The sequence below is a fragment of the Geospiza fortis genome, unplaced genomic scaffold (assembly GCF_000277835.1).
Source record: "Geospiza fortis unplaced genomic scaffold, GeoFor_1.0 scaffold408, whole genome shotgun sequence".
Lineage (NCBI taxonomy): Eukaryota > Metazoa > Chordata > Aves > Passeriformes > Thraupidae > Geospiza > Geospiza fortis.
The window spans coordinates 1,526,860-1,554,618 of NW_005054330.1; the positions used below are offsets into that span (position 1 = coordinate 1,526,860).

General features: G+C 42.4%; 1 protein-coding gene across 1 annotated transcript in view; it reads right to left on the reverse strand.

The window, feature by feature from the left end:
- Window positions 1–27,759, reverse strand: part of GALNT9 (polypeptide N-acetylgalactosaminyltransferase 9) — a 110,565-nt gene that overhangs the window by 74,376 nt on the left and 8,430 nt on the right. Inside the window, exons 3-4 of the mRNA XM_031057420.1 lie at window positions 9,759–9,925; window positions 7,863–8,037 (exon numbers count right to left, since the gene is read on the reverse strand). Coding sequence (XP_030913280.1) covers window positions 7,863–8,037; window positions 9,759–9,925 — 342 coding nt within the window. The remainder of the gene's footprint in view (window positions 1–7,862; window positions 8,038–9,758; window positions 9,926–27,759) is intronic.

Below are 27,759 nucleotides of genomic sequence, written 5' to 3' on the forward strand. Positions count from 1 at the left end.
TCTATCAACCTATTAATGTGAAATCACAGATTCTGAACTTCCATGAAATCTGAGGCATCTGTCCTTGTGATGGGTGTTCTGTTTAAGTCCCCTGCACTCAATAAATGTAAATATTTAAGATATTACTGCTTCAACAAGAGTTGATTTCTCTACCCTCAAGTTACAGATGAAATCAAGTACCATGCCAAGGTTATGGAGTCAGCTGGTGAAAACAACTGCTGGAACTTCATCTTCTAAACCTCCCATCTCACACGTGGAGGTGATTTCCTAGCTCTCTTGGTACCCAGATGTGTGGAAATCACATCCCTGCATGTGTTAGGAACAGGAAATATTGAATATCTGGACAGACTGCACAGCTACCTAATTTCCAAAATATTTTCACACCCACAAGTAAGAGAGTAGGCTCTGAGTCACAGATGGAAAGAGAAAATCCAGGCCAGAGCTGTTCTCTTTGCAAAAATGCAGAATGAAGAGCCTTTTAATTAAACATTGCATACCTGAGAGATTTCACAGCCTGTCCTGCCCTATAAAAGACAGCAGAGAGAGCAGTGGGGTATTCAGAGGCTCAGCCCAAGCTCATCTCTGTGAGATCTGCAGGAACACTCCAATCCCAGAGCCTGCCAGTGCCCTCTCACTGCCAGCACTGCTGGTGGGCTGTTTGTCTGCCCGCCAAGATCCCCAGGTAATGGCCAATAAAGGAGGGCTGGGAGCTTGAACAGGACTGGGCAATGCACTGTGCTTGCATTGCTTATCTTGAGTAATCCATGGCATATGAGAGGGTTTCATTGCTATTCATGGCTAGCAAAGCCCAGCCTCAGAGCTGCTCTGTAATGCTGAGCTGAGCTGCACATTCATCAAATCCTTTGTCAACCTTCCTGGTCACTCTGGCTTTATGTAATTGCTTCAGATTTTAAAAAGAATTATGATTAAATCTTTCCAAGTAATTTCCACATTTTCCCCCCTAATTTTAAACTGCTACTTTATTGTCTAGATCACCCCTCCTCTTTATAGATACCAGCATTTTTCCTGTGGGTTTTCTTTTTCCACTTTGCCTTGTTTTTTCTGCTGTCCATCTGCAGAAGTCAGGTGCTTCTGGCAGCTCACAGGACTGAAAGGATAAGAGGGGAAAAGGTTGCTGAAGTCCAGGGATGTCCAACACACTGAGCTGCTGAGCTGCAATACGTGTTTGGAGGATTGCCTTTCCACATGGCACTGCTGGCAGCGAGGCAGGACTCAGCCCTGCCTGATTAGGTGCATAAGCCACATGTGGATTTTGGGATCCATCCCCATTTTTCATAGTGCAAAAATGTTAGGTTCCTAGTTTGCATCTGAGGCAAGGTACTTTATGGGCAAAGAGCAGCATGCATTGTTAACAAGTTATTTACTGCAGCAAGAGGGAAAGTTCTCCCAGGCATATTCACAGACATGATGGATTTCAGTAAACTAAATATAATCAAAAGATTCTGCTTTAAAGGTAGTGCTTCACATCATCCAAGTGGGTCTTTTTTCCCACTTAATGAGAACCAAGCAGACAATTTGGACTGGAATTTGAGTGACATATGAAGATCCTCTCCCTTCCATCCTCTCTAAAACTATTTGTCAGTGTCCTCCTCTCTCTCTGAATAGATTGTTGGTGAATGGATAAAACCAGAAGAGAAAGGACAATAAATTTAGTTCTCTTACAGACTCCACTAGGCTAAAGGGTATTTTCACTTCAATTTTATTCACTTTGATTTGTCCAAGTCAGTTGAGCACATCACTAAACAGAGCATGCATTCAATGCTTTTGCCTACCAGTGGAAAGATTTCTTCATTAACAGCAGATTTTCCAAGGTGTTGAGCACCCATGATGACTTTATTGGGAGTTCCAGCAACACAGGCTCTGTGGGATTCAAAGAACCAATGCTCCCAAGATAAACACTGGAGGTAGGAAGAGAGTTGGAAGGCAGAATTTGAGGCAGAGTACAGAATGAGCCTGTAAGAAGATTGAGAGCAAAGGCAGGGGCCATGCTGTGATCACACAGGCCTCTCTAATCCTATTGTAAGTCTATCTCTGAACATATATGCATTCTGTATTTAACACCGGCTTGATTCAGAGCAGCTCAAACCCCACGGGAAACCACAGCAAACAAAAACTCTGTGTTGTCTTACATCCTTATCAGATTGCTGGAGAATTCATGCCAAAGGGAAAGCCTGATTTGTCACAATGCTAAAAAAGAACAGCTTCTTCCAGATAAAAAACAGATAAAAAGAAGTTAGTAATGAGCTCCTCGGTGCACATGATTATATAATTCACCTTTTTAAATATGTAAAAACACCTGCTGACTTCAAGCAGACTTTTAAAATGGCACAACATCAGAATAAATGCACACAATCCAAGGGAATCCACATGCATGCCACAGGCCAGATCTCTGCTGCCCAGCTCTGCCACTTCAATGGCCTTCACAGCTTCAGGGATGCTTTGCTAACATGCAGCATCTGAGAAGCAGACCTTACCTTCCAGTTCTTAGTTAGAATGGCTGTATGAGGCATTTGTCAATAAATTCCTCCCTGCAGCCCAAATGTCACTTTTCCTAAATTTGTTCAAAAGTAAATCCTTTCCTAAATGACAGGAATTGCACTGGGAAATGTCCCTCCAATGCTGCCCTGTCCCATGTGGGTATATACCCTGATCTCTGGGTTCTTTTGAGATAAATATGCCTCTTTTTTTTTTCTTCTCCACCATCCCTATGCTACTTTTTACTCCAATAAAAAATGAAGAACTAACATTAAAAAAAAAATAAAAATCCAACCTTCTTTGTCCTGCTTTCGCAAATCAGAATTTCCTCTTCTTGCAAGCAGTCAGGGAAGAGTCCTTATAAGACATAAATGAAAGACAACATGGTCTCATCTGCTAGATTTTATGGCTCACTGGGTTTAACACCGTATTTCACTCTGGCTCTACCACTGTCAGGTACCATGAAGTATAAACTTAACAGAGAAATGTAAGAAAAAAGAAAGCTGTGTAAACTGAAAGCTTATTTTGCATGATTTTACACGCTACCTCACATTTCACTGACAATACACATTTATCAGATGCAGACAAGCAGATCTACTGACACACATAATTCTTCACTGAGGCCATCTGCAGAATATTTAATGCGAATTGCCTTTCCTGTAAATAAGTGTTCAGAGAACTAAAAAAGAAATAAATTTCATTCTCCCTTCCTTGGTGTCTAAGAGAACTCCCCCATCTGTCCTGCCTGACATCTCTATCAGCATTCCCAAGTGCCCAGGGAACTTTCAGACCCACAGTCCCCAGCTGGAACAGAGGGAACTCAGCACCAAAGCCTGCTGGAGAGTTAAAGATCAGCTCTTTGGCTGCCAAACCTCAGTGGCTCTTTTCTGCACCACTGAAAAGCATGAGGATGCTTCAGTGAACATTCTAGGTTGTTGAGGTAGATGAATAGTCAAAGCTGCTTTTCTGGTACATCCTCTGAGTGTAGGCTGGCACCCTCCCATGGATCCCAAAGGCCCACGTGGCTTCTCTTGCATGCTCCACTCAGATTATATTGGTTTTGCTAACTAAAACTTGTATTCCATTAAGTTACCAGAGTGATCCTAAGGTCTTGGATGAGGAAGAACTCCCTTTACAAACACATGTCCTTCCCTTTTCATTTGGGTTCCCCAGGTCAGCCTGAGCCCAGGGATGCTCAGTGAACCATGTCCTGAATGCTCCAGAGGGGACAGAATGCACAGGAGAAGGACTGCAAAGGTAATTTCACCTTCACCACTTCTCTCATTTAGAAGGAAAGAGCCACCTGGACCTTGTCATGTCCCCAGAGAGCCACCTGAGCTTGAAAAGAGGGGCCAGGGAGTTTACCTGCAGGTAGAGGTTGGATTCCAGTACTTTGCCCCCCAAAAGCACAACAATGTCTCTGCTACAGAGTACTTGGGATAACCAAAGTCAGCAGAAGATTAGGAGGAAATCATCCTCCTTTCTCCTTTACACACCTTTTTGAGAATCCATTTCCTATGGCCACCACAACAGACTGCATTACACCTTACAGTATAAAATAGCATCTGCAAAGTACCATCCACAGGCCTGGGATCTTGATCTTTAGCTCTTCTTAGTTTATTAAAACACCATTTTTGTATATTTTTGAAACACTGACAACTTCAGGGATAAAGATGGGATGTATGTGACACAATCTGATGGACACTTAACTTAAATTTCATATTCTCTCTCTCATGTCAGGCTCAGTCTGGCTGGTATGTTGAAATCTTTTTATTAAATCCTCTTACTTCACTGCTTCCTTATTGAAACTCACCCTTTGTCTGGCAAAATTTTAATTACTACGGGACTGCATAACTCCATTCAGTGCTCTGATAACACCTCTGTGATAGGAGCAAAAGCAATTCCTAAGATAGAATGCAACTATAATACTCTATCATTATGTCTTCTTTTATGGCTCCTAGCACCCTCTTTATGGCTGCTAATATATTGTGGTTTCTGCCTTCCACCTACTGATTTCTGCTCTCCTTCACTCAATGTGTCCTTTTTCTCACCCAGAGAATTAACATCCTATCTGTGTAATCTCTTTCCTGCTCCCAGAAATAATCTAGGGAAGGTCTTTTCTCCTTGTCATGCTATTCTTTCCCATCTCTCAAAGACAGGGGTTTATACAATGCCCTGCATGTTCTGCAGCACAATCAGCACCCAGGATGTGCTGTCTGCTCTCAGGGGGTGCCTTCAGCATGCTGGGTGCACCTAACCCAAAGGTCAGAGCAGAAATGATCTAATCTTCTGAAAACTGAACTAAACAAGCTTAACTACACCCTCAGAGAGGAAAGCACAGCAGCTTTTCCTCCCTCTTGGCTCTGCTGGGTTGCTGACTCCCATTGACGTCAAGTAACCATTAAAAACAGACCAGGGTCTACTCCAACAGGACAGGTAGAATTTTAAAAAATGAAATGTACACATACATTACCCTGTAATTCTAATTTAAAATTCCACTTGAGAATTAATAGCAACGGCCTCCCTTTCAGGCAGCCCTCTCCACTTCCACTCTCACAGCAGCTGTATTGGCTCACACTATCAAAAGCCTTAAGGGGAACAGGTCAGTTGAAAATCACTGCTCTGAGATAACATATTTCTACACCTGAGAAGCCAAAAAGCAGCAATTAAGCACAGCAAAATAAATAATTCAATAGCTAATTTGACCTGCCAGGTTGCAGAGTATTTTTTTATATCCTACCAGATTGTAATTTAGTTTAGAAGAAGTGTCCCTGGAGAGCAATACTATGAGAGCCCATAAAATGCTATAGTATGATATCAGGCAAAAAGCCACCTGTAAATGGGCCACTATTGTTTAAAGAAGTTTTTTTTTGTTGTCAGTCCTGCATATTTCATGAGAAAGTGATGAAGTCCTTCTTTGATTCTTTATGAATTAATCTGCCAACTGATTAGGCAGGTAAAGCAGCCATAGATTGGGAAACTAAATTGCACTGCAGGCACTTGACTTTTAGATGGAACACAAACCAAACAGAAAGCTAAATGCTCTTTTCTGTGGTAAAGGAATTGGCTTCTTCTTAATTGCCTCACAAATAATCCATAGACAGCTTTTAGTGGGAGCCATCCATGTGGCCTCTGAATACATAAATAAGCAGTGAAAATGGGGGAAAATGTTCATGCAAGGTGCAACTTAGTGGGAGAATAGAACAGCAGAGCTTTAACAAGAGACTCCCACCTGATTCCTGAGTTTGTAGGGCTGAGGAGTGGGGGCAGTGCTAACCTGGTGGGAAAAAATAGAGCAGTCCAGATAGAAGGACCTCAGTTCCTCCCAGTCAAAGGAGATGAGATGAAAATGGAGATGACAGGCAACCCCATGTGCACAGGTGAACAGAACTAAAACTGGGAGAAGTGGGTGGAGCAGGGTTTGAGATGGCTCTGAGCAGCCACAAAGGTTGAGTGGAACAAGAGGAGAAACACCAGGGAATACTCTGAGCCCGCAGGTTGAAATGGAGGGACACAGGAGGCTCCTGGAGCAGGTTTCTGTCCCCACTGATCACTGAGTGCCCCACAGCAGGGGCAGAGCCTGGCTGAGACCTGAGAGCTCTGCTGGAAGGAGGGTGCACCAGGCAGGGGGCAGAAAACACAAACCTTTTATCTTGGATATACACACATTTACTGAGCACTCCAGGTTCTTGCCATGCTGATCTCAACCCTTTCTGACATTAAGGCAAAACAGTACAGTAAAAAACCAAACCCTAACAAACCCCAAAGCAACCACAAAGCCCTTTCCTGCTTACTGACACCATTGCTGGGTACAGCACATCAGTCAGATCTCAATGTCTTTATCAAATGATAACAAAATTCTCCTCAAGCCCCAGAAAACTGCAGTTTGGGCAGGACAAGCATTGGGGACAGCACCCAGAGCATGCTCTTCCCAGCCTCTGATCCTGGCCCATAGCTGATATTACCCTAAATGAATGTTTGAAAAAATTTGAAAGATCTACTTGCTTTAAAAGCAAATAAATAAATTAAACCAGCTCTTAAGCTTCTAGAAAATTACTACAGCTGCTATTATAGTCTAACATAGTCCTAAGGAAAAAAAATGGGATGATCATAAAACAGGTGCACTACAAGACTTATTTTATTGCATCTCCCGTTTTATAAAGATATTCATGAACATATAAAAATAAACACTCTACTCCTTTGCAATTAAGTTTCTCTCTAGTTGTAAGTACATCTATTTTTAGTTTTAATTTGAGGATATCTCCCAGAATTGCAGAGCATAATCATTTCCACCATAACTCTGCATCATCATTATCAAATACCAGCCTATCTTTGGAAAATGCATGTTTTACATGCCAAAGGTCCCAGAAGTCCTTTTGCAGCTGATGGTACAGATCAGCTCCTACAGTCCCAACTTCCAGTAATGCCAAATATTGGCCACCAAGTGGTGCTACAAAGATTTATTCCAAATGCAGTTCTGGCCCATTAAACCAAAAGGGGATGGGGAAAGTCATGCTAATTTCAAGCCCTATTAAAATTGCAGGCAATAATTTAATGTTTCCCTCAAATGTAAATGCAAGGAAATTTATGAGGAAATCAGATTGGTATTCAAGTTTCTAAGACAAAATGATAGAAAATGATGAGGAGGTAAAAGAAGCACTTGAAATCCTCCAGCCCAGAGCCTCCTTAATGGTGTCTCTCCATCTGACTGCTTTGGGATTTCACACCCATTGTGGTTCCAATTACTCCTCTCTCCACAGAGCCATGCTAGACCAGGCACAGCAGCTTTTTTATGGTCTTGCAGCCATTGCAGGAGCCTGTCAGCAACATTGCAATAATCAGGAGCACAATTCAGGAGTGCTTGCTGAGGTGATCCCTGCAGCCTCCTGTCATGGACATATTTTCTGAAAATTACTTTTGCTAGGAACTTTTCTCCTGAGAAGCCGAGAGGCCTCGGAAATGAAATGTAAACAATAATTATCTGCTGCTGTGGAATGCAACAGGTGCATCTTTGATTGGTCTCATGTGGTTGTTTTTAATTAACGGCCAATCACAGTCCAGCTGTCTCGGACTCTGATCAGTCACAAGATTTTATTATCATTCCTTTCTATTACTTGCTAGCCTTCTGATGAAATCCTTTCTTCTATTCTTCAGTATAGTTTTAGTATATAATTTTATTTTAATACAATATATATCATAAAATAATAAATCAGCCTTCTGAAACGTGGAGCCAAGATTCTCATCTCTTCCCTCGTCCTGGGATCCCTGAGAACACCACCACACAAAACCTCATCCCTGCAGCTGACACAGCCCTTCCTCAGGCCTGTCCCAGTGCCACTGTCCCTCTGGGCACAGCCAGCACTCACCAGCCAGTGTTGAACTCCACGTGGGCATCAAAGAACCCCACCACAGGGGATGTTGCAGCTTTCCAGCCCTGGATCCTGGCTCGGATCAGCCCCTCGCGTTTGTTGTTGCGCACGATCTTCACCAGGCCCGGGTACCTCTTGTGCACATACTGGTCCAGGTTAAACTTCAGCTCAACTGCAGGGCAAAATCAAAACCCACACAAGCATTTAGAGTGAGAAAGGCCCTCAATGGTGTGTTTTGTTCTGCAACAGAAAGGGAGAGGAGTCTTTAAATATTCCCAAATTCTTGGTGAGTCTCAGAGATACAAACCCAGTGCTGAGGCATGGAGCAGCTCCAGGGGTTTCAGCCCAGAGAAATTCCCCACACACCAGAGACTTGCCCAGCTTTAATATGGCCTGATGGATTTGAGCATACTGTTGAAGAGGTAGTTTGTCTATGTATTTTTAAAAAATTACTATTCTGATTCTCTGATGATTTGCATTAGGTTACAAGTGGCCTCTGGAAGAGCAACTCTGACCATAAGCAAGTGTAACGTGCCCTTCTGGTGATTTCTTTATTCTGATTTATGCTGTTCAGTAGGAGTGAGAAAAATAACCTCAATGGATTTTGGGTCAAGAAGTAATTCAGATCACAATTAATTTCCCTTAATTTTCAGGGTTTTCCCTTAAATATAATTAAGATTCTTCAATACTCGGCTTCTTTCCTTTTTAACTAAATGGATATTGAAGATCTCAAATAGACTTCTCTTTTGTTCATTTTCAGGCATTCAATCACAGATGGAGCAGAACTCATTCACCCTTTTCAGCTTCATTTCAAGAGGCTTATAAACAGGCAAATTACCAAAATGGTCTCTCTATTTTTTTTAAATCAGTGTAGTTTGGTAATTCATTTACTCTGCAACTTATTCATAAAGTGACTTTTTCCTAAATATCTTTATCAGAAAAACTAGTAGAAGCTTCCAGGACATTAGCAGCCTCATTTTTCTGATCTATATTAGACAGTAGAATCATTATCATTAGAATCAAAGACTTGATAAATCTCCAGTTATTTGGAAGAGTGGCAGAGAAAAGCCATATAAGAGTTCACTGAGAAATGATGAGTTCAATTCTCCTCAGGACTGCCTTGACTCAAACACTTTGCAGTCTCACATAATTACTCCACAGGTTACACTGCCATAACTGAAATCTGAATTGCATAAACAGGTTCTTAAATCTATAGGGTTTGGAACTTATTTTCATTTGAGTTGTCTCTTCTCTCAGTTCTCTCTTCTCTTCAAGGATCTCGAAGAGTAAGAGGAACTTAAAACTGAAAGAACTTAAAGTTGTTGATCTGAGGAGAAAATGCTAAATTTTAGGCTTATTGGAAATAAATATGATTTTAGAAGAAGAATCAGTTCTAGAAGTGTAATGTACAGATTTAAACATGACAGCTCTCATCCCCTGTATCCTGAGAATCTTCAAACATGACTCTATTGTGAAACATGCTGATAAAGCACCCTATATGCTCACCAATATTTGGATTTTGGATTAAATGATGAAGAAGCAATGTGTTGCCATATAAAAGAGTAGCAACTATCTTTAAGGAGAATCTGTAGCCTCACTTTCCCTTGGCAGCAGAATTTAAACTTTTATTCTATTGATGATGATATTCCTCTGGATTTGGAGAAAAGTGTTCCTATTAAGATTGCCTCCATAAATGCCATTCATTCTGTTAGATTTCAATGAAATCAACAGGCTTTATCCACATAATGTTTATTTGTTATACAAATAGTCAATATTTACTCACAGCTTTGTGCAAATGGCTCGATCAACCCTCCCACCAACAAACACATTTACATTTCACACCTAGAAATCACACGGGGCACAGTGCTTAGAGGCAAAGTGACAAAAGCTCACCATTGTCACTGTTGTCATCTACCAGGATGATCTCCTTGAGCAGGTGGGATGGGGTGTGGTTCACCACGCTGTGCACGGAGCGCAGGATGACAGAGAGAGCCTCGTTCACAAAGATGAACACCACCGAGATCTGGGGCAGGTCCTCTGGGTAGCTCATCTGCTTGCACCTGGAGAGGGGAAAGACACAATTAAACCCAAGCACCATTGGGAGCCAAAACAGACTGAAGAGGATCCTCCTCTCCTTGCTCTCCACCTGTGTAGGGATTTGCAGTATTTGTCTTTTCTTGATTCTTGAGGCTTTAGCTTTCATATTTTTCAGATTCTGTGCTGCTTTAATGTGTAGTTCTGAGCTTCATATTAGGGCATGGTGAGCTCTCTGCACAGAGTGAGGAGATAAAACAATTCCTTTTCTAGCTGGGGACCAAGGACAAATGATCCAAATGTCAGGCCCAAGAGCACAAACAGAGTGGACTGAAAAGAGAAAAACAAGGATGGGACTTCATAAGCTAAAGCTGTAATTGGACAATTAACTCCAATATGCTAATGGACCAGAACTTATAAAAATAGAGATCCCATGACCAGCTGTCCATTTTGTGACCATTTTGGTTCACCTTGGGTGTAGCCCTGGCTGGGCTCTTGTGCTGCCCAAGGTGGATCCATTTTAATAAATCCCTACTTTATTCTTTAGCTCTGTCCAGCCTCTGTTCTAGGTCAGCCTTCACAAGGCATCATTCTAACCCCAAGGAAAGATGTGGTAAAGGCTCAAAAGAACCAACCTGGTTTGGAGCAGCCCTCTCCATCAGCCCAGTGTAAAACACAGGGTGTGTGCATGCACGTGCTTTATGCTCTCTGTGCATGCACACTGATTTGTAGCAGCCCTGGTTGCCTGGGAGGTTAAAAGCATCTCTTGAAAACCAAAGGACCATCAATGGCTCTGCCCAAAAACATCCTGGAGAAGGCCCACAATGGCACACCCTGGCTGCACTCCATGGGGAACCTCCAGCAGCTCTGCTGCCCACTCAAAACTGCAGCAGAGCTTTAAAACCAGCATTGGCTCAAGCAAATTTTGCATTTGCCCACAGAGAGAGCACTTGCCACCCTTTCTGACTGCACAGTTTGTGCAGCAAGAGCAAACACATGGTGGCTGTTGTACAGGCCTGCACTTGCTGAATTATCTGCAAACAGGTCTGCTCCCTCTGAGATATTGCCTTGCTAGGCTGCTACATCCTCATTCACAATCTGCTTTTGTGCTGCTCACTGATACATATATTTTACCACAGACCATTTTGAGAAGAAAAACTGAGGCCTGGAGAAGTTCCACTGCACAGAGCAGAGCTCCTGCTTCCCAAGTGCTCAGCCCATGCCCCTCTGTAACACCATACTGCCCTATTTCAGTGGGATTCTCTCCCATTAGCAAAGAGGCTAACTTTAAAAACTACCTACCTGTTCTCACAGTCAAAAAGCCATTCAGAATTACCATAGCAATTGCTGAACTTGCTCTCTAAAATACTGCTAATGATATCACAGAAAATGACTTCTCCTGCTCTTATCAAACTTTCTGACCTCTATGCTCATTACTTTGGCATAACAATCACTTTTTTCCCCACTATCAGCAGTCATGGGGATAGGGCAGGTGACAAATGCTTGACTGCGGGGTAACCTCTGGAAGTCAGTTATGAATCCTAGTAAAGTGTAATTATTCATAATCCCTGATCCCAGCACTATTTGCTCAGAGACCTGAGCACTCATCATTGATTCCAGTGCTACCACAGCTACTCACTGGCAGCCTGCTGGTGGCCTGTGCCACACAGAGCACCACTGTGTAAAACTTCTGGCTAAGCAGCATTCTTACACAGCCTAAAAATAAGCCTGGAACAAGGAGAGAGGTTTTCAGGAGGCATGAATGTTGTGACACAGCCCTTGTTTTTGAATTTCTTTTTTGAATTTCATTTTGAATGCCATTTTCCTCTTGAGCACACTGACTTATCAAAGAAGTGCATCAGGAATACTGCAGTAACAGGAAAGAGCCATCAGCTAAAAACATGGACCTTGCAAGATTTCCTGTGATGAGGGACATCTCGTACCTGACAGCAATTTTCTCTAGAGTCCCACACATCCCAAATTGCACCTGAGGAAATCAGAGCAGTCCCCAGGGAGTGGTGCCCTGCTGCTGCAGGCGAGGCAGAGGAGGGAGCCCACCCCAGGCCATCCCTCCTCGTGGGGTCCTGCAGCAGCACTCAGAGCTGGCAGGGAATGAGGGAGGGAAGGAAAGTGTGAAACCCATCTGTGATGCCTCAGGTTTTAGCTTTTATATTTTTTCAGATTCTGCTGCTTTAGTGTGCAGTTCTGAGCTTCATATTAGGGGATGATGAGCTCTCTGCGCAGAGTAGAGAGACAATTCTTTCTCTAGCTGGGGACCAAGGACAAATGATCCAAATTTTGGGCCCAAGAGCACAAACAACGTGGACTAAAGAGAGAAAAAACAAGAAGGATGGGACTTCATAAGCTAAAGCTGTAATTGGACAATTAACTCCAACATGCAAATGAACCAGAACTAGTGAAATTGAGAGATCCCATGACCAGCTGTCCATTTCATGTCCATCTTGGGTGCAGCCCTGGCTGGGCTCCTGTGCTGCCCAAGGTGAGTCCACTGAGGCCTCCTAATAAATCCCTGCTTTATTATTTAGCTCTGACCAGCCTCTGTTCTAGGTCAGCCTTCACAAGGCATCATCTGGAGACAAAACAAGAGGTTGTGGCACAGGAGGAGGAATTACAGCAAGAATGAGAGGTCACTCAAAGCAGCACTTAGTACAGAAGGGACAAGCAATTAAAGGAAAGGTGGGATCACCACAAATGTCCAAAATAGAGAGGCATGTATGGAAGGACCAAAGTTTCCTAGGAACAGACAGGGAACCACTGAAATACTACAAGACCTCAGAGAATTAGGAATTTTGCTGAACATTTCTGAGGAAAAAGTATTTGTTATATTGGCAAGTGAACTGAAACACCCAGCCACGTGTTCCTGGTCAGACTGATAGGGTAACTACAAGTGGGACTAATTCCAGTGCTTTTCTGCCATCCTCCCACTTTAATTCAGAGGGAAAAAAAAAGGAAAAAAAATCTAATTCTAGCTTTAAAACCAGCACACCTAAACCATAACCTCCTAATTTTTGATTTATTTGTTCTTCATCACATTAAATCAATGCATTATTGTCCCAAGTGTGGCTCCATAGCCTTGCTGGTTCACAAGACTTTTCATGCCTTAGTTCTCAGTGATTACTTACACTGTAGGGCATCAGGGACTGCTATGACATTAAATCAAAGCATTATTGTCCCAAGTGTGGCTCCATAGCCTTGCTGGTTCACAAGACTTTTCATGCCTTAGTTCTCAGTGATTACTTACACTGTGGGGCATCAGGGACTGCTTTAGATAAAAAGCTGGTTTGAGTTTCTTATCCCACCTGGATGAAGTCATGCCTATCACTTCTCACTGCAACCTTTTGTCTCTTAGTTCTTTTTTTTTCTGTTAGCAGGGCATACTTTTTATCTAAATCATCCCTATCACCTCTCACTGCAACATTTTGTCTCTTAGTTCTTTTCTTTTTTTTTCTGTTAGCAGGGCATAGTTGAAAAATTGCATTTTGACTTCATTTGGAAACAGCATTCCAAACAAAATATGTTGGAATATCTTTGGTAGTGCCACTGCAACAGGAACACCTAGATGGGAAAAAGCAAAGCTCAGAATTTAGCAGTAGTTTAAAAGCTGTCCTAAATTTATTTATTGCAGCGAGGATGAAGAACAGCAAAAGCAGCTGTCCAGCTGAGCACTTTCCAAAGCACAGCAGTGATTTAAGGGTTTATTTCCTGCAGACTTCAAGTCAACCTTGAACTCCCAACTCCTTAGGTCACTTCACAAAATGAGATTGATGTGATGAGGCAGTCAGGAGAAATTACTGGTCCACTACCAAACACTTCTGATGATGCTTGAGAGCATGAGCAATCCCAGTTAAGGTGTCTTTCCTTAAAAATCAGTGGGTGCTTTAAGTGCTTTGCTGGATTGTTGCCTGAGTTCTTCCCAAAGTGTTCTCTAATTAGACACCAGCCACAGCAATTTACAGTTAATACTTCCTTCATTCCAAGAAACTCTAACCAGAGTTTGACGCTCCTAGCCAAACAGTGACGGGAGCGAACCAACCTCACCCTGCCAAAGCTTTGGGTGTCACCTCAGCCACCTCTGCTCAGCCAGAGGCTGACAAGGGCTCTGCACTGGGTCAGCCAGTGGTGCCTGTAAGCAAGGGACACAAAGAGTGACAGAATTCTCCTTGCAGCAGCCCTGGACTGGCCCTGGAGGAGGCAGCAGGGGACAGTTCATTACAGAGAGAAGGGAAGGCTGTAACAAGCCTTGACTTCCATCAAGCCAAAGGGCATCCTCGCAGAAAAGGGCTGGAGCAGCAGCCTGGACACAGAGGAAATCATCAGGCTAGAAACCTATGAGCTAAAGATGGGACAGCTTAGCACAAGACTAGCCACTTTTATTATTTCTTTTGAGAAGAAAATTACCAAAATGGGAAGAAATCAAACTGTACAAAATGCACTAGCTAGGCACACCTTTATAATCCTTCAGCCTTACTGCCAAGAGAACCTTGGTAAAAAATTTGGAAATCGTCCCCTTTTTCAGCCCTGATGCTGTGCAGTGCCTGAGTGTTTGAAGCTCCCAGTGCTCTGCCAGGGAAGGGAGCTGGATCCCACCACAGCCTCCACTTCTCTGCACCAGGTCTGACCACACTGTGAACTGTGTGAAGAAGAACAATTTCAGCAGCTGACAGCTGAAACCTGGCCTTGTTAACATCCAACACTCCTGAGTTTGGGGGGGAATTGAGTGTACATTTGACCTCTGTGGTAGCTAAAGATGGTGTGAGCTGAGCAGGCATAGCTCACATTCAATATTCCTGCGATTTTAAATCAGCATTCAGGACTGTCAGCAGGTCCCACAGAGTACAACCAGCAGAGGAGCCCAGGTCTCCAGAGCACACAGGTACCCGGGCAGGGACACAATGCTGGATGCCTGCAGGACTAGGGGTTCCAGCAAAGGCTGACAACGCCGTGGCTAATCACTTCCATGGGCCAGCTGAGAATGGATTAAACCTGATATGTGAAACAGCCCTGCAGGCTCCTTTCATACAGCATGCCAAGCATCAAACCTGGGGCATCCTGCTGTTGTCTTAGGAAAGGTCTTTGAGTGCTCTCATTCTGTATTTGCTACTGCAGAGCTTGGCTGGCAACCCAGAGGTATTTCCTTTCAAATCATTTTTCTCTATTCTAGAGATGATTTTCACTCATTCATTCCCTTACATTGAACTGGCTCCTCAAATGAATATTTCCCAGCCAGCCTCCTGAGCCCAACTGTGAGAACTGTCTTGCAGGCTTCATAAGAAAATGGGAAAAGCTCTTTGGCTGGCAGATCAGAAACTTGGGGGGAAAAAAATAATGTACTAACATAAAGAGGTCACAGATCAGAAACTGGGACATGAGAAAACAAAAGGTGCTCAGCTGCACATGAACCTGCTCATGGCAACCTTGTAAGCTTGGAGGCATTAAAGGGAAGGAAATGTTCTTCTGGCTGAAGCTTCATTCCCTGATAGAAGTATTTACTCTATTTGTATCTGATCCAAGAGAAACACGAGAAGTCCTCTATTTATCAGGCTGCTCTTACAGTCCATTTGGGTTGCACCATTTTTTGTGAAGGACTGTCACTGCAGCCATGCAGGTAGTTCAGTGCATTACCAAGAAAAGGAGAAACATCTTCCCTGCTCTATTTCCCCTGCCCTTTTTTCCTGTCTCTAAACTTGCCAAACTCCAAAAATGAGTTTTGCTCGCAGACCTTAATATACTGAGTTTGGAAATGGATTAAGCAATGCATTTAGAGATTTTTGACAGCTTTACCCTTCAGGAAGAAATGCAAACAAAATTAAAGCTGCCTCATGAATCATTAAAGTGTTTAATACAAGATATGTTTTTCCAAAGAACTACTGGGACGGAGATGACTGAAGGTTCCTCTCCTTCACAAACCTGATGAAATTGCTGGGCTTGAAGAAACATCTGCAGTTCTGGCAAAAAAAAACCAACCCTACCCCTACATGATCTGTACCTTGAAAGCTTCAGAATGATCTGTGTTCATGTTTTATAGCCACAGCAGGAGAACAAGTTGGAACAGCTCCTTATTTGGTACACGATCAATGAAAGGACAAAGATAAATATTTTAAAAGATTATTGAACTCTTTCTCTTTAATGCTAACAAATACTACTTTTAATCACTAGGTCAATATGTATTTTGAGCCCTCTTAAACCAAAGGCTCAGCCTAATCTTACCTACATGGTTACCTTTTAGCACCTAAATGCTACTGTGACTCCTATAGTCACCGACGATTTACCACAGCTAAATCACTGAATTTAGTGTCTAGCTCAATGCCTGATTTCTTTCTCCAGAAACCCACTGAGGCTTTACAGCTAGTGCTGGATGCAATAGTAACTTTTGAGCTGCAGAAATAAACTAACATTACCTTCCTCTTCCACACTGGCACGACAGAGGAGACGTGACAAGCTGCAAATGTCTCGTTCCCCAGCACGGATCCAGCTGCTGACCAGTCTGCAGCAGCAGCAGTGACAGCCCACAAAACTGATTAGCTTCATGGATCATGAATCTGTCAGCCAGAGGCTCCAACTCCTTCCTAATTAATTCTCCTTCTCAGCAGAGGATGTTAACTGTATTATGGCACAACATACTCTTTCTGTTGAGGGTGGATTTTCCTGCCCTATGCAAAAACCCAAATGAAAAATTTTTGAATTCAAGGCTTGCTCTTACTTTCTCCCCCTGTTTTGCAGCTCAGGGATATCTCCTAAGAACATATAGTATAAATACATTTCCTATATATTCATTATCTACTCAAATATATATTCATTTCCTATGAACACATAATATAAATACAGCTGTGAACAAGAGAGCAGTGGTACAGAACACTGATGCTCTATGCACCTTGAGAAAAACAGCACATTGTGCTTACAAGTAAGGTAAGAAGAGAAAAGAGACATTTTCAGAAAAAGCCTTGAAATTATGGTGATAACAGAAGATACCTTCACAGTCTGTGGTCCTTATGGAACAGCTTCCATTTTGAAATATCCTACAGCAGAAAAATCAACACCTTCTTCCTGAATTTGTTTGGAGAATTGCAGGTACAAGATACAATGCAATTCTTGCTGGTGCTGTCAGTCTGAGGAAATCCACTACAAGAACCTTTTCTCCATCTTTTCTCTTATACAGTGATGTTGATGAGAATTTTCTCAAGAAGTGAGATCTTAAATCTACTCCATACTGTGGGAATTCCCACCAGCTTTCTTCACATGCTCCTTGACATATTTTTGCTTATTTTGCATCCAAAAGTCTAGGAAAGAAATCCCCTACACTCACCAGAAAGAAACCAGGCCAAGTCCTTGCACCTGAGCTAACCTCAAACACTTCCTGTATCAAGGAAAAATGTCCTTTCACGTCAACCACAAACAAATGACTGCAATGGGCAATGAGTTTTCCAGAACACGTCTGGTCATGGGAATTTCCCACATTCCCAGGCTGGACAACTGGATTTGATGTCTGTAGGATTTGCAGACAGAAGAACAGCAGCAGCCTTCCTAAAATAACTGTCTTTTGTACCTTAGGACTCTTCACTGTTCTGTTTCCTACAGGAAAGACCAAATTTACAGGAACTTCTGTCCTGTAATATTTCTGTGAAGGAGAGAGCCCTTTCAAGCTGGACACAGGTAGGTTAAAGCTCTCCATCAATTTTCAATAACACCCATTGGACAAGGGTTCCCTGGGAATGACAGATTTGTTTTTTGTTCTTTTTCCTTTCCTTTAAATTCCAGGCCAGTACAACTGTGACTAATTGCTCTGCTCATAAAAACCCAACACATGTTTGTGCCTTTTGTTTTATAACACGTTTGCTCTATTTGGTTTAATTCCTCCTTTCTCCAAGCAAATTATTTTTATATTTATAGTAAAAAGCCCTGAGAACTGTCAATCAGTGACTGATAGCACACTCTATATGCATAGTTAACATATGCAGCAAGATGACTCTACTTGTAGAGAATATTAACCCTTATATTTAAGATTATTAGACTCTTCAAAAGTAGCTGCTGCACACATAAAATAAGAGGCCTTCTATTCCACTGAGCTATTTCTGGTTTTCCTCAGGCAAACAATACCAGAAACATGCCATTATGTCTAATACCCTTATTGATTTATACATATAAAAATGCTAAAACTAGTTTCAATCATTTTTAAAACAAGCCTCTTTATTAACATGAAAAATGGCTCAAAGCTCGTGCTCACATCTTTCTGTAGTAAAAAGTCTTTGCCTGTTTTTTTTTTTTTTGGTAACTTGAGTCACTAATATGTTTTGAAATACCATCTGTAAAAAATTTCCACTCTATCCCCCAGTGTGCCTGTCCGGATCTGCCTCTGGCTGTATGCATGCTGCATCACAAAGCATTAGGCTCATTGGAAATTAATGGAGAGGCTGAAATCTGCTTTCAAATGCTTTCCAAAAATCCCCAAAGAAAACAGATCCCCTGTGCAACTTTATTTTTAATGGTGCTGCACTTAAATTTAAGGAGGAGCTGAGCTAAATTCCAAGTGACATGTATTCTGCCTCGTTTTAGGTGATTAAAACAAATGGCTTGTTTAGTGATTCTCAAGATTTTGCAAATATCTTTGCCTCTGCTCCAACTGGATTCTTAGCTTGCATCCTTTTAAAGTAAAAATTAGAAAAGAATTGTCTTTTAAAAAAAGCCATAAAGGCAGTCTTAGAAAATTCTGCTTTGAGGTTGGAGAGCTCTCTGAAGTTAAGTGAAATATAAAAATTGGTGAAACTGATGAAACTATATTAAATAAAAGCCAAACAAAAGGCATTGTGTCAATTTGATTTGAAGATCTTATCAGCAAACTACATTCAGGAAAACACTACCTTTTGTGCAACTTTTTAAAAACTTAATTTTGGGAACTATGTTGTCTGTGGGGAGGAGAGAATATACACTCTAATTTCAGCTTTCCCAACACTAAAATCTCATATTTCAAACAGGGAAAGTTCACAAAGAGCCATCCAGAAAGCCAGATAATGTTTTCCGGGGTGCATTCACAAAATTGGCTGCTGCCCAGTGTCCCCACTCCTTGTTGCTGCCACCAAGGGTCATTGCTCTCCCGCAAGCCATGTGAAGCCATTCAGCTGCACTTCCAGCAGTGCCTGTTAGCACTTTTCCCATCAAAGAAGTAATTTTCCACTCAAGGTGATGCATCAAGATCCCAAAAAGGTTCTTTGTGGCAAAGGGATAATTAATCCCAGTGTGTCTGCAGGGAGTGAGATGGTAACAGCCCAGATACCCAGCAGCAGGGTCCATATCTGAGGGCACCACCTCCTCTGAAGCTCCTCTCCTATTGCCTACTGAGCCCGTGCCAGACATAAGGGAAAAGCAGTGGAATTGGTGAAATCAAAGGAGTTATTTTCAATAAATAATGCATAAGAGTAAACTCACCCTTTTCCATTTGCACAGAAGAGTTTGCTGTACCTTTGAAGCTATTTGTTATTCAGATAATAATATGTAAATACAGGAAGTTATCCTTGGCTATTAAATGTACTGCAAGTATTTAACATTAAAAATTCCAGATACTTTTGTTTAATTTTGACTATCTCTCTGCCTCAGCTGGTGTTGCTGGTGCTGGACAGAGGCTGAGTATCAGAGTGTTACCTGGAAATGTAGGGCAATAAAAAAGTTTTCAAGGTAACTGCTGCAGAGCTCTTCATGAATTTCATTAAGGGTTTGCTGTCATGTTGCAGTGTAGTGGTAAGGAGGAGAATAGAGGAATGCAATATTTTTCCACTATCACTTCAGCTAACGATGTTTTTTATGGTCTGGGGAGGATATACAACCACGTTTGGCAAACAATCCCTTCTTTAATAGGCTCCAGCGTATTTCACAGGAGACCGGCCTTAATCTCTGGTCAAATTCAGTTATGCAGCAGAATGTTTCTTTCTACCTATGTACAAATACAGGATAGTTGGAGGAGTGAACCACCAAATGGGAGGTCAGCCATAAACTGGATAAACTCCACCACCGCCTGCCAAAATTGTAGTGGGAAGCTCTTTAATCCTGACTTGTCCCACCTGTTGCAAGGCTGGTTGTAGCCCAGCAAGGTAATGCTCCCCTGGTAATCACAGCACTTTTCTGAGGTGGTGCACAAGCTCATTTGACTAACCAGCAATAGCCTTGAAGTGTTTGAACAGTAGTCACGGGCTTCCTCCTACTTTAAATGATCAATTCCTATCAGAGTAAAAACAGAACCAAGTTTATGGTATGTGGGAGGAATTATGGTTCAAATAGAGCAGTGTTCCAAGAACAAATGCATAAAGAACATTGATTTAGCCCTGAAAATGGGAGTATTAAATCCAGGATGTTTAGATGCTTTATATGGGATTGAGGAGAGAGCCTGGTGGCAGCAGCTGAGTGTTCATAAAAAGTCTGAGTCAGGCAGAGAGGACAAAGGAAGGTGCATGTGCTGTGTGTGGGTAGGCAGCTGCCTGACAATCAGATGATGGAGCACATCCAAAGCTCTCCATAAGCTCTAGGTCAGGATCCCATAGGATAAACCATTCAGCAAGAGCAGCCAAATCCTGAAGTGCAGATGGGACTTTACTCTCCCCACATCCTCTTCCCCAGTGATACTTGCAGGGTTGTTCTCTATGCATTACAACTGCTCTGTGAAATGTCCTGTTCAAGTAAAGCACCTGAGCTTGTCTTAACTTCACTGAGGTTATTCATACACTTAAAACTAGGAACATATTTAAGTGCTTCATTGGACTGGAGCCTAATTGCACTTTTATAGCTTTTGTTTAAATTAAAGGCTAGTTAGAGGTGAACAGCACAGTATTGGACAATTTCATGCACTTTAAAGTTAAATGTTAACAACAGTTCCCTTCTAACTATTTATATTGCTTCAGTTTGTAGAACTTGAGAAAACTCTTGTGTTTTTATTTAGCTTTGGTTACATTTAGAAATGAAAAAAGTTTTTTAAAAAGTCCAGCCACATTTACTGTCTAGCACACAGCTAATACCTAGAGCACGCACTTTATAGCAGCAAAACAGTGCAATGCATGGGGATTTTTTATATTTATGAGCTCTTATCCTAATTTAAAGAAAAAACAGGTCAACATGTGCTTGCTTTTCACACAGGTTGACAGAAATTAGGCACACATCCTAGACCAGGCAACAAACTTAAGTAAAGCTGTGAATTTGAGCAGGCCAAGGACACTCAGAGCCTTTTCCTGGCTCTGAGATTTGGCCATTGCAGCACTTCACTGTTCCTGCCCAAACCAACCTGCTGAGAAACTACTGCCCTCTTCACTTCATGTTGTCTGGAATCTTTTATATCTTGTCCACAGACATTTTAAATTCACATCCTCAGTGTTTGCTGAGTTAAATTAATTTGCCACCACAGAGAAAGGCAGGAGTGAGCACCATCTCCTGTGTGCCCAGCAATCCTGCCCTTCCTCATCCCTCATCTGCAGACACACACATTCAACCAGATCCTTCCAGGCTGTTTGCTCAGCCCTGCACTCAGAGAAACTTTCCCCCCAGTGCTTCCATGGATTCCCAGCTCTGTCAGGCAAAGGAGGGGAGTGCTCCTCTCTGAGCAAACAGAACACAAATTCCCTGTCTCTGGGTACATGGGTTAATAACTCCAAGGCAACAAGGCAATGGAGTAGCTGGAGGTCAAGCATTTGTTTTCAGGCAGTGTAAAAAATACAGGAGCAAAGCTTCAATGTCATTTTTATCTTGGGTTTAATGTAAACTTCCCCATGACCCTCTGGGAGAGCTGTGTCCCAATGAAACACCCACAGCAGGGATGAAAGCTTGCTCCAGTCACTGAATGAGACAAGTGCTCACTTTGTGGATGGAAATAACTAAAATTTATGCCTTTCCTCTGAAATTTTAGGGGTACAGACTAACTTAGCAACAACACCCCAGGGTATTTTAGTGCACTGTTTTAATTATTATTGCTGCTATTAATATTCCACCATTACTCAAGTCTGAGCCAATGTGTCTGCCTGAGAGGTGTGTTTCATACCACCCCAGAGGCCAGCCCACTGCTGGGGCCTTCAGAAGACAAAATGCATAAATGCAGACTAACAGAAGTCTGGTAGCATAGAATAAATAATATACTCACCCCCTGGAGCAAAGAAGAAAATAAACTAATTAAGGAACTATTTGACAACCTGAAGGCATCTCACACAGGTAAAATGCAATTCCAGAGGGTTTCTTTTCTAGAAGCTGAGAAACAGGGAGCTTGTGCAGAAGCAAAACACAGAGATGATATCTCCAGTAATTTAAAGCTGCCTGGAGCCTCACTGATAAATCCTGACACACCAACACCACCTGAAATTGTGGGTGCACTTGGACCAAGCTCCTTTGGTGCTGCATCCAGCCAGGTGGCTGGATTGTCTGTGGTTTGGTTTAGAGACCACAGCAGAAGGTCTAGAAGCAATGCAACAGAAGACAAGAACATTTCAGAAAGCAGCAGGAACAGAAAATAGAGTCCTCACACTTGAAAATCATAAAACTTTCGAACAGCTGAACTGGCAGGTGCTGTTTCAGAGAAACCAAACCTTGGAAGGCATCTAGATCAAGCTGACCAAGACAGGGAGCTAACATTTGCCAGCCTGTATCTGTCAGGTACTTCTGGCTCTGGCTACTTTTAAGAGTCTCTCACTTTTATTAGCACTAAATTCACTCAAAACAGGAGACACAGGCAAAACAAGCACGAACTGACACTATTAAAATGAAACACTGCATCAGCCTGGAGTTCACAATTCAGTTTTATTTCAGGCAGAAGAGTAAATTGTCTGACATTTTTGCCTGCTCATGTTTTTACCACAAAGACACAAACAACAGCAACAACTAAAAAACCTTGAGATTATATGACCTGAAACCTTGACTTTCCTATGCTATGAAACCTATCCAAACAAAATAGGAGTAAGAACTCACTAATTTTTAAAGCTACATCAGGAAGACATCCAGAGATAACATATATCACACTGTCAGCAGAACTAAATTTGCATAAACCTTTTAAGAAAGAAATGGGAAATATTATTTCAAACCGTTAGAACTCCTTCAAAGCCCTGCAAAGAATCTCAGGTATAGTGTAACAGAGCTACATGCAAGGAAATATAAAAGGAAAAGAAATACCACCCTGAATTCATTGCCTGTCTTGTTCTGTTACTTCTTTTTATCCTGTAATGTGATATCATGGAGTGTAACATAACATGACAGTTCAGAAATTTACAGGAATATCCTTTTCTCCCTGGAAGTGATAGCAGGCAACAACCAGCCATGGGCTCAGGGGAGGCAAATGAAAGAAATTCTCAAATGCCAGCACACAGCTGCAAGTCCTGGCTGGATCTCAGCAGTGCTTCTGCACTACAGATATGCATTTACCTATCAAAGAGCAGCTCACAGAATTTGTGGACAGCACCCTCCCATTGCTCTTCTTTAGGAGGAGATACTCTTTCTGCCATGGAAATACTGTGGCTTTCTGGTTTCAAGTTCAAAAAATTACCACAGTCTCTAAAGCATGCTTTAAAAGGAAAACAAAAACCAACCAGTGTGCTTAAGGTGAATGTGCAGGTCACACGAGACACATTTAGTGTGAGGATTGATGAGAAAAAACTGAGGGATGCAAAGCAGCTTTTTGATCATTGCTTCTTTTCCTCCCAGCTGCCCAGGCTGCCCATGCTGGCAGGTCATTCTTCAGTGAGTGCTGCTAGTACAGAAATCTGGTCCTGTTTCTGCATGCCTTGGAACATGCAACACTTTGGGCTGGATTCACCTGCAATCCTGTTTGGGCTGGATTCACCTGCAATCCTGTTTAATCTGGCTGCCCATGGCTCCTGAGGGAGGGACTTGCAGAGGACATTACACCCTGCACATGATAAGCGCTGCTGCCATGGCATCTCCATCCTCTACACAGGCAGCCAAGTCCATCAGCCCAAATTAGATGTCTAATTTCTAGTCCCTGTTATGCAACCCACCTTAGGTAAACTATTCATGTATTCAAGAGTACATCCTGGTGCAGACAAATTGCAGGGAATGGCTCCCAGCCTCGCTGCATTTAAACACAACATTGCAATCAGTTATTTTTCATACTCCCTAGTTAATCAAATTCAGCCTTCACTAAATCTACATTTATTAGTGCTGACAGTCATGCAGAACTTGTCTTCAACAATTAGTATACACAAAGGCACTGCAAAAATGTAGAACTGGAAAATTACTGCGTTTGAACATAAGGTGGCTTTTTGGAAAAGGTTGTTCATTTTTATGGTTCTTTTTAATTTAGCCTTTCTGGTGCTCCTTTCATCCCATGGGTCAGTGTTAATAATCAAGACCTATGTTATACACTTTGCAGTATAATTAAAGTCACTACTTAATTGGAAAGCCTAGCACTAAACAAAAGGGAATCAATAATGAATCTAATGGGAAAAGCCAGAGAAAACATCTATTGAATATCAGAAATAACTGTGAGACACTGCCATGTGTCCAGCACTGCTGCTATGGAGACAGCATGGAGCCTGCTGATGGGGAGGCTCTGCTCATGAGCCATGTCCTGCAAAACACTCTGGTGCTGGCCTCAAAAAGGGGATGGAAGCTTTCTCAATATCTTTTTGATTATTATTGGGAAACACAGTCACTGTTTTAACCTGTTCCTCAGTCTTCTCACTGGAGTAATTTAACATTGCACAACTAACTAAAAATACAAAGACCTAAAGGTGGTCTGGGATTTGGGAGAGCAAGGTTTGTGCCCACGTTCCACCTAATCAATCATTATTTGTGCCGGGTGAGCAAAGCTCCAGCAGAGGTTGGGAGAAGACCCAAAATACCTTCACAGACAGGGTCAGGTCATGACTCCAGGACTCAGTGACAGAGGGACTGTGATGATACAGAGCAGTACCTATGATTTCCTCAGAGTTTCCTTGCCCAGCCAAAGAAACAGGTGATTTTTTTCCTCTCCTTTGAGGGCTTTATACAGTTCCAGCCTGAGCCCCTTACAGCCAAACAAGAAGCATTTCTCAAAAGGCAGAGACAAGCCTGTGGCATACACAGGGACACACAAATAAGCACAGCTGGCCCAGGGGCAGCACTGTGAGTGAATTTAGGTTGTCAGCTGATATCCCAAATGATCTGAGTCAGAACTACAACACCAAATGCTGGGCAGGAGCTGGTCAGAGCCCAGCTCACTGCAGAGGAGGCAGCACAGGGATTTACTCAGTCCACACCAGCTCCTCCTGCTCCTGGGCAAGGCAGAAATCAGCTGAAATTGGCTGCATCTCTTTGTGGCTGCATCTCCACTTGTTCACACAGATAATGTGCATGCAAAGGTGCTGTTTGTAGGGGATTCACAGCCCGAGGAAAATGCCCAGCCCATGTAACTCGACAAAGCTACATAAACTCCCAGAGCATGGGTCTGCACCCCTCTCCTTCATCCTGCTCAAAATCCACATCTGGACATTGATTTGGGATCTAATTAAAACACTTCAGTAGTTTCATCTCTTACTGAATTTCCCTCCAATAAACAATCTTACTGTTGCCCAGAGGTAATTCTGTCTGCTCCATTTTCTCTCTCTGTTTTTTCCTTCTCTCTGTTTCAATTTACGTCATGTGTTCAGAGTCGCCAAAAAAAAAAAGGACTTTTCAGAATTTTAGCATGGTTTTTAGATTGATTTAGAGTGGGTGCAAAAAAAAAAGTCTAATGCTTTCCTATGAAAAATAAGCCTAATTGAAATCAAAATATCATGCCTATGCTTTGATTGTGAAACACTGTTCTGCATAAAAAAACCAAAATGCCTAATTTCAATTAATGTTTCATTTTACTGTGACCTGATATTTAATCTGAAAGTATTGGTAGAAGCTAGTAATGGGAAATTCATCATTTCAAGAGTGATTTTTTTAATGGGAAACTACAGGTTTCATTGGTCTAAACTCTTTGTTTAAAGATTTCACAGAAGATGTTCAGCCTAACACAAAATATTTTTAGGCGATTTTTTTTTTCCACTTGTCATTTTCTGCTAATCAGAAATTCTGATTCCTGGAAAGCTCTGGACTTCAAATATTCCTTGTGAAAAGGCCCATTACACTGCACTCTGGTTAACCTGGAAAGGGTCTGTTTTAATTTGGAGTTTCTTGTGTGTCACTTCTCTAAGTGGCTCAAAGAACATCCAGCATCCCCAGAGGACCTGAAAAAACGGGTCACGAGGCAGAGCAAGAAGCAGTGGTGGGGAAAACCAAATAACCCCAGACCCAGCCTTGTCCAGTGCACTGATCCAAAAGCTGATGCTCTCTGAAAGCCATCTGCCTTCGTGCCCTGCTCCAGCAGCCACGTCCAGCAGAGCATGGGGGTCATCCAAGCCCAGCATGAATGACCAGGGCCGTGCAAGCCCAGCACAGAGAAACTGCAAACACACCCATGATGGGACTCCAGAGAGCTGCTGACTGATGGCTGAAACAGCACAGGGACTCCCCAGAGATCTGCTGCCCAAAGAAAGGGTCCAAGTTGAAGGTGGTGGTTCTGCCTTCAAGGACAGCTGGAGCTCAGTGCCACTGAGGAGCATCTCTGGGAGCAGGGCTGCTCCCCAGCTGCTGGCCTCACTGGAGCTGCTGTTATTAAACCTTTGAGTGAACAAATCAGAGGTCTATTTACCAAGCCTGCCCCCTTGGTAACATTATTTGATCAATTCCGGAATTCTTTTTGATAGGTAATTAAAAAAGCTTTTCCTTAGGTATGGAGTGGATTGAACCATTAATTACACTTCACAGCCCTAGAGATGCAATTCTTTTGCTATTGTGAAATGTCTATGGCAAACCACAAAAAATGCTTGCCTCCATAAAAGAGCTGAATAAATGAAAGCAATTTCCTCAAGACCCAGATTTCTCTGAGTTTTATGGCTAAAGACTTGAGTTGCCACAGCATTAATAAGTTTGTTCTTTAGGGCTGAATTTTCTCAATACAAACGTCCATGACTGTAACACAAAGAAAATATCTTCTTTGGCTGATAGAGCCAGCAGACTGAATCCATATATTAATATTATTGTTATCACTGAACTGCCACAATGCACTCTGCATCCAAGTTGCTCAAAAAAAGATCAGTTAAATTAAAGATCCTCACCAAGCAGCGACAATTTTGTGTAAAAGCCAATTTAGCCATTATGGAAGCTGCAGGATCATATTAACTTTTCTCAAAAGTATGCATAATGCATGACAGCAAGTGGTTTTGACAAGTGCCTGAGTGTGTGTGTCTGCGTGTGTGGATGTGTCCTGCATGTAAAGAAAGCCCTGAAGTAATTTAAGTTACAAAGTCAAGTGATAGAAAGATAGAAAATGCTGGATTTACAGGTGTTGCACCTGTTCAATTCAACCCCTTGCTATCCAGCCCGTGCATCAAAAAGAGCAGGGGAATTGATGTTATCCTGAGAGACAATGCTGTTGTTTGAAAGCATCTGGTTAGCTGACACTTCCCAATTTTCCAGCATGCTACACTGTAAAACAAACAGCTTTTGTAAGTTTGGGGGCCTTTACCCCTGTCTTTGAATGACATTCCCTCAGGTTTTGGACATTTCCACTTTCTTTAACTTTGATAAAGTAAAAATCCACTGTCACATGGGGCTTCAGCACCTCTGCCTTCATGCATGACTGGGAAGGGTTGAGTCTGATCCTTTGTTACTGAGCAGGGGCTGATATTTTGGCTAGAGCTGGCAGCAGTGGAGGCTGCTATTCCCCAAAAAGGGCAGGAGGATGAAAATTCTGCCAGCCTGGTGTAGCCACACAGGGAAACCTGCTCTCCTCTGCCCAGTGCCTGCAGGGGTTTAGGTGGCTGATCCTGGGAAGTGCAAAATCTCCACCAAAATC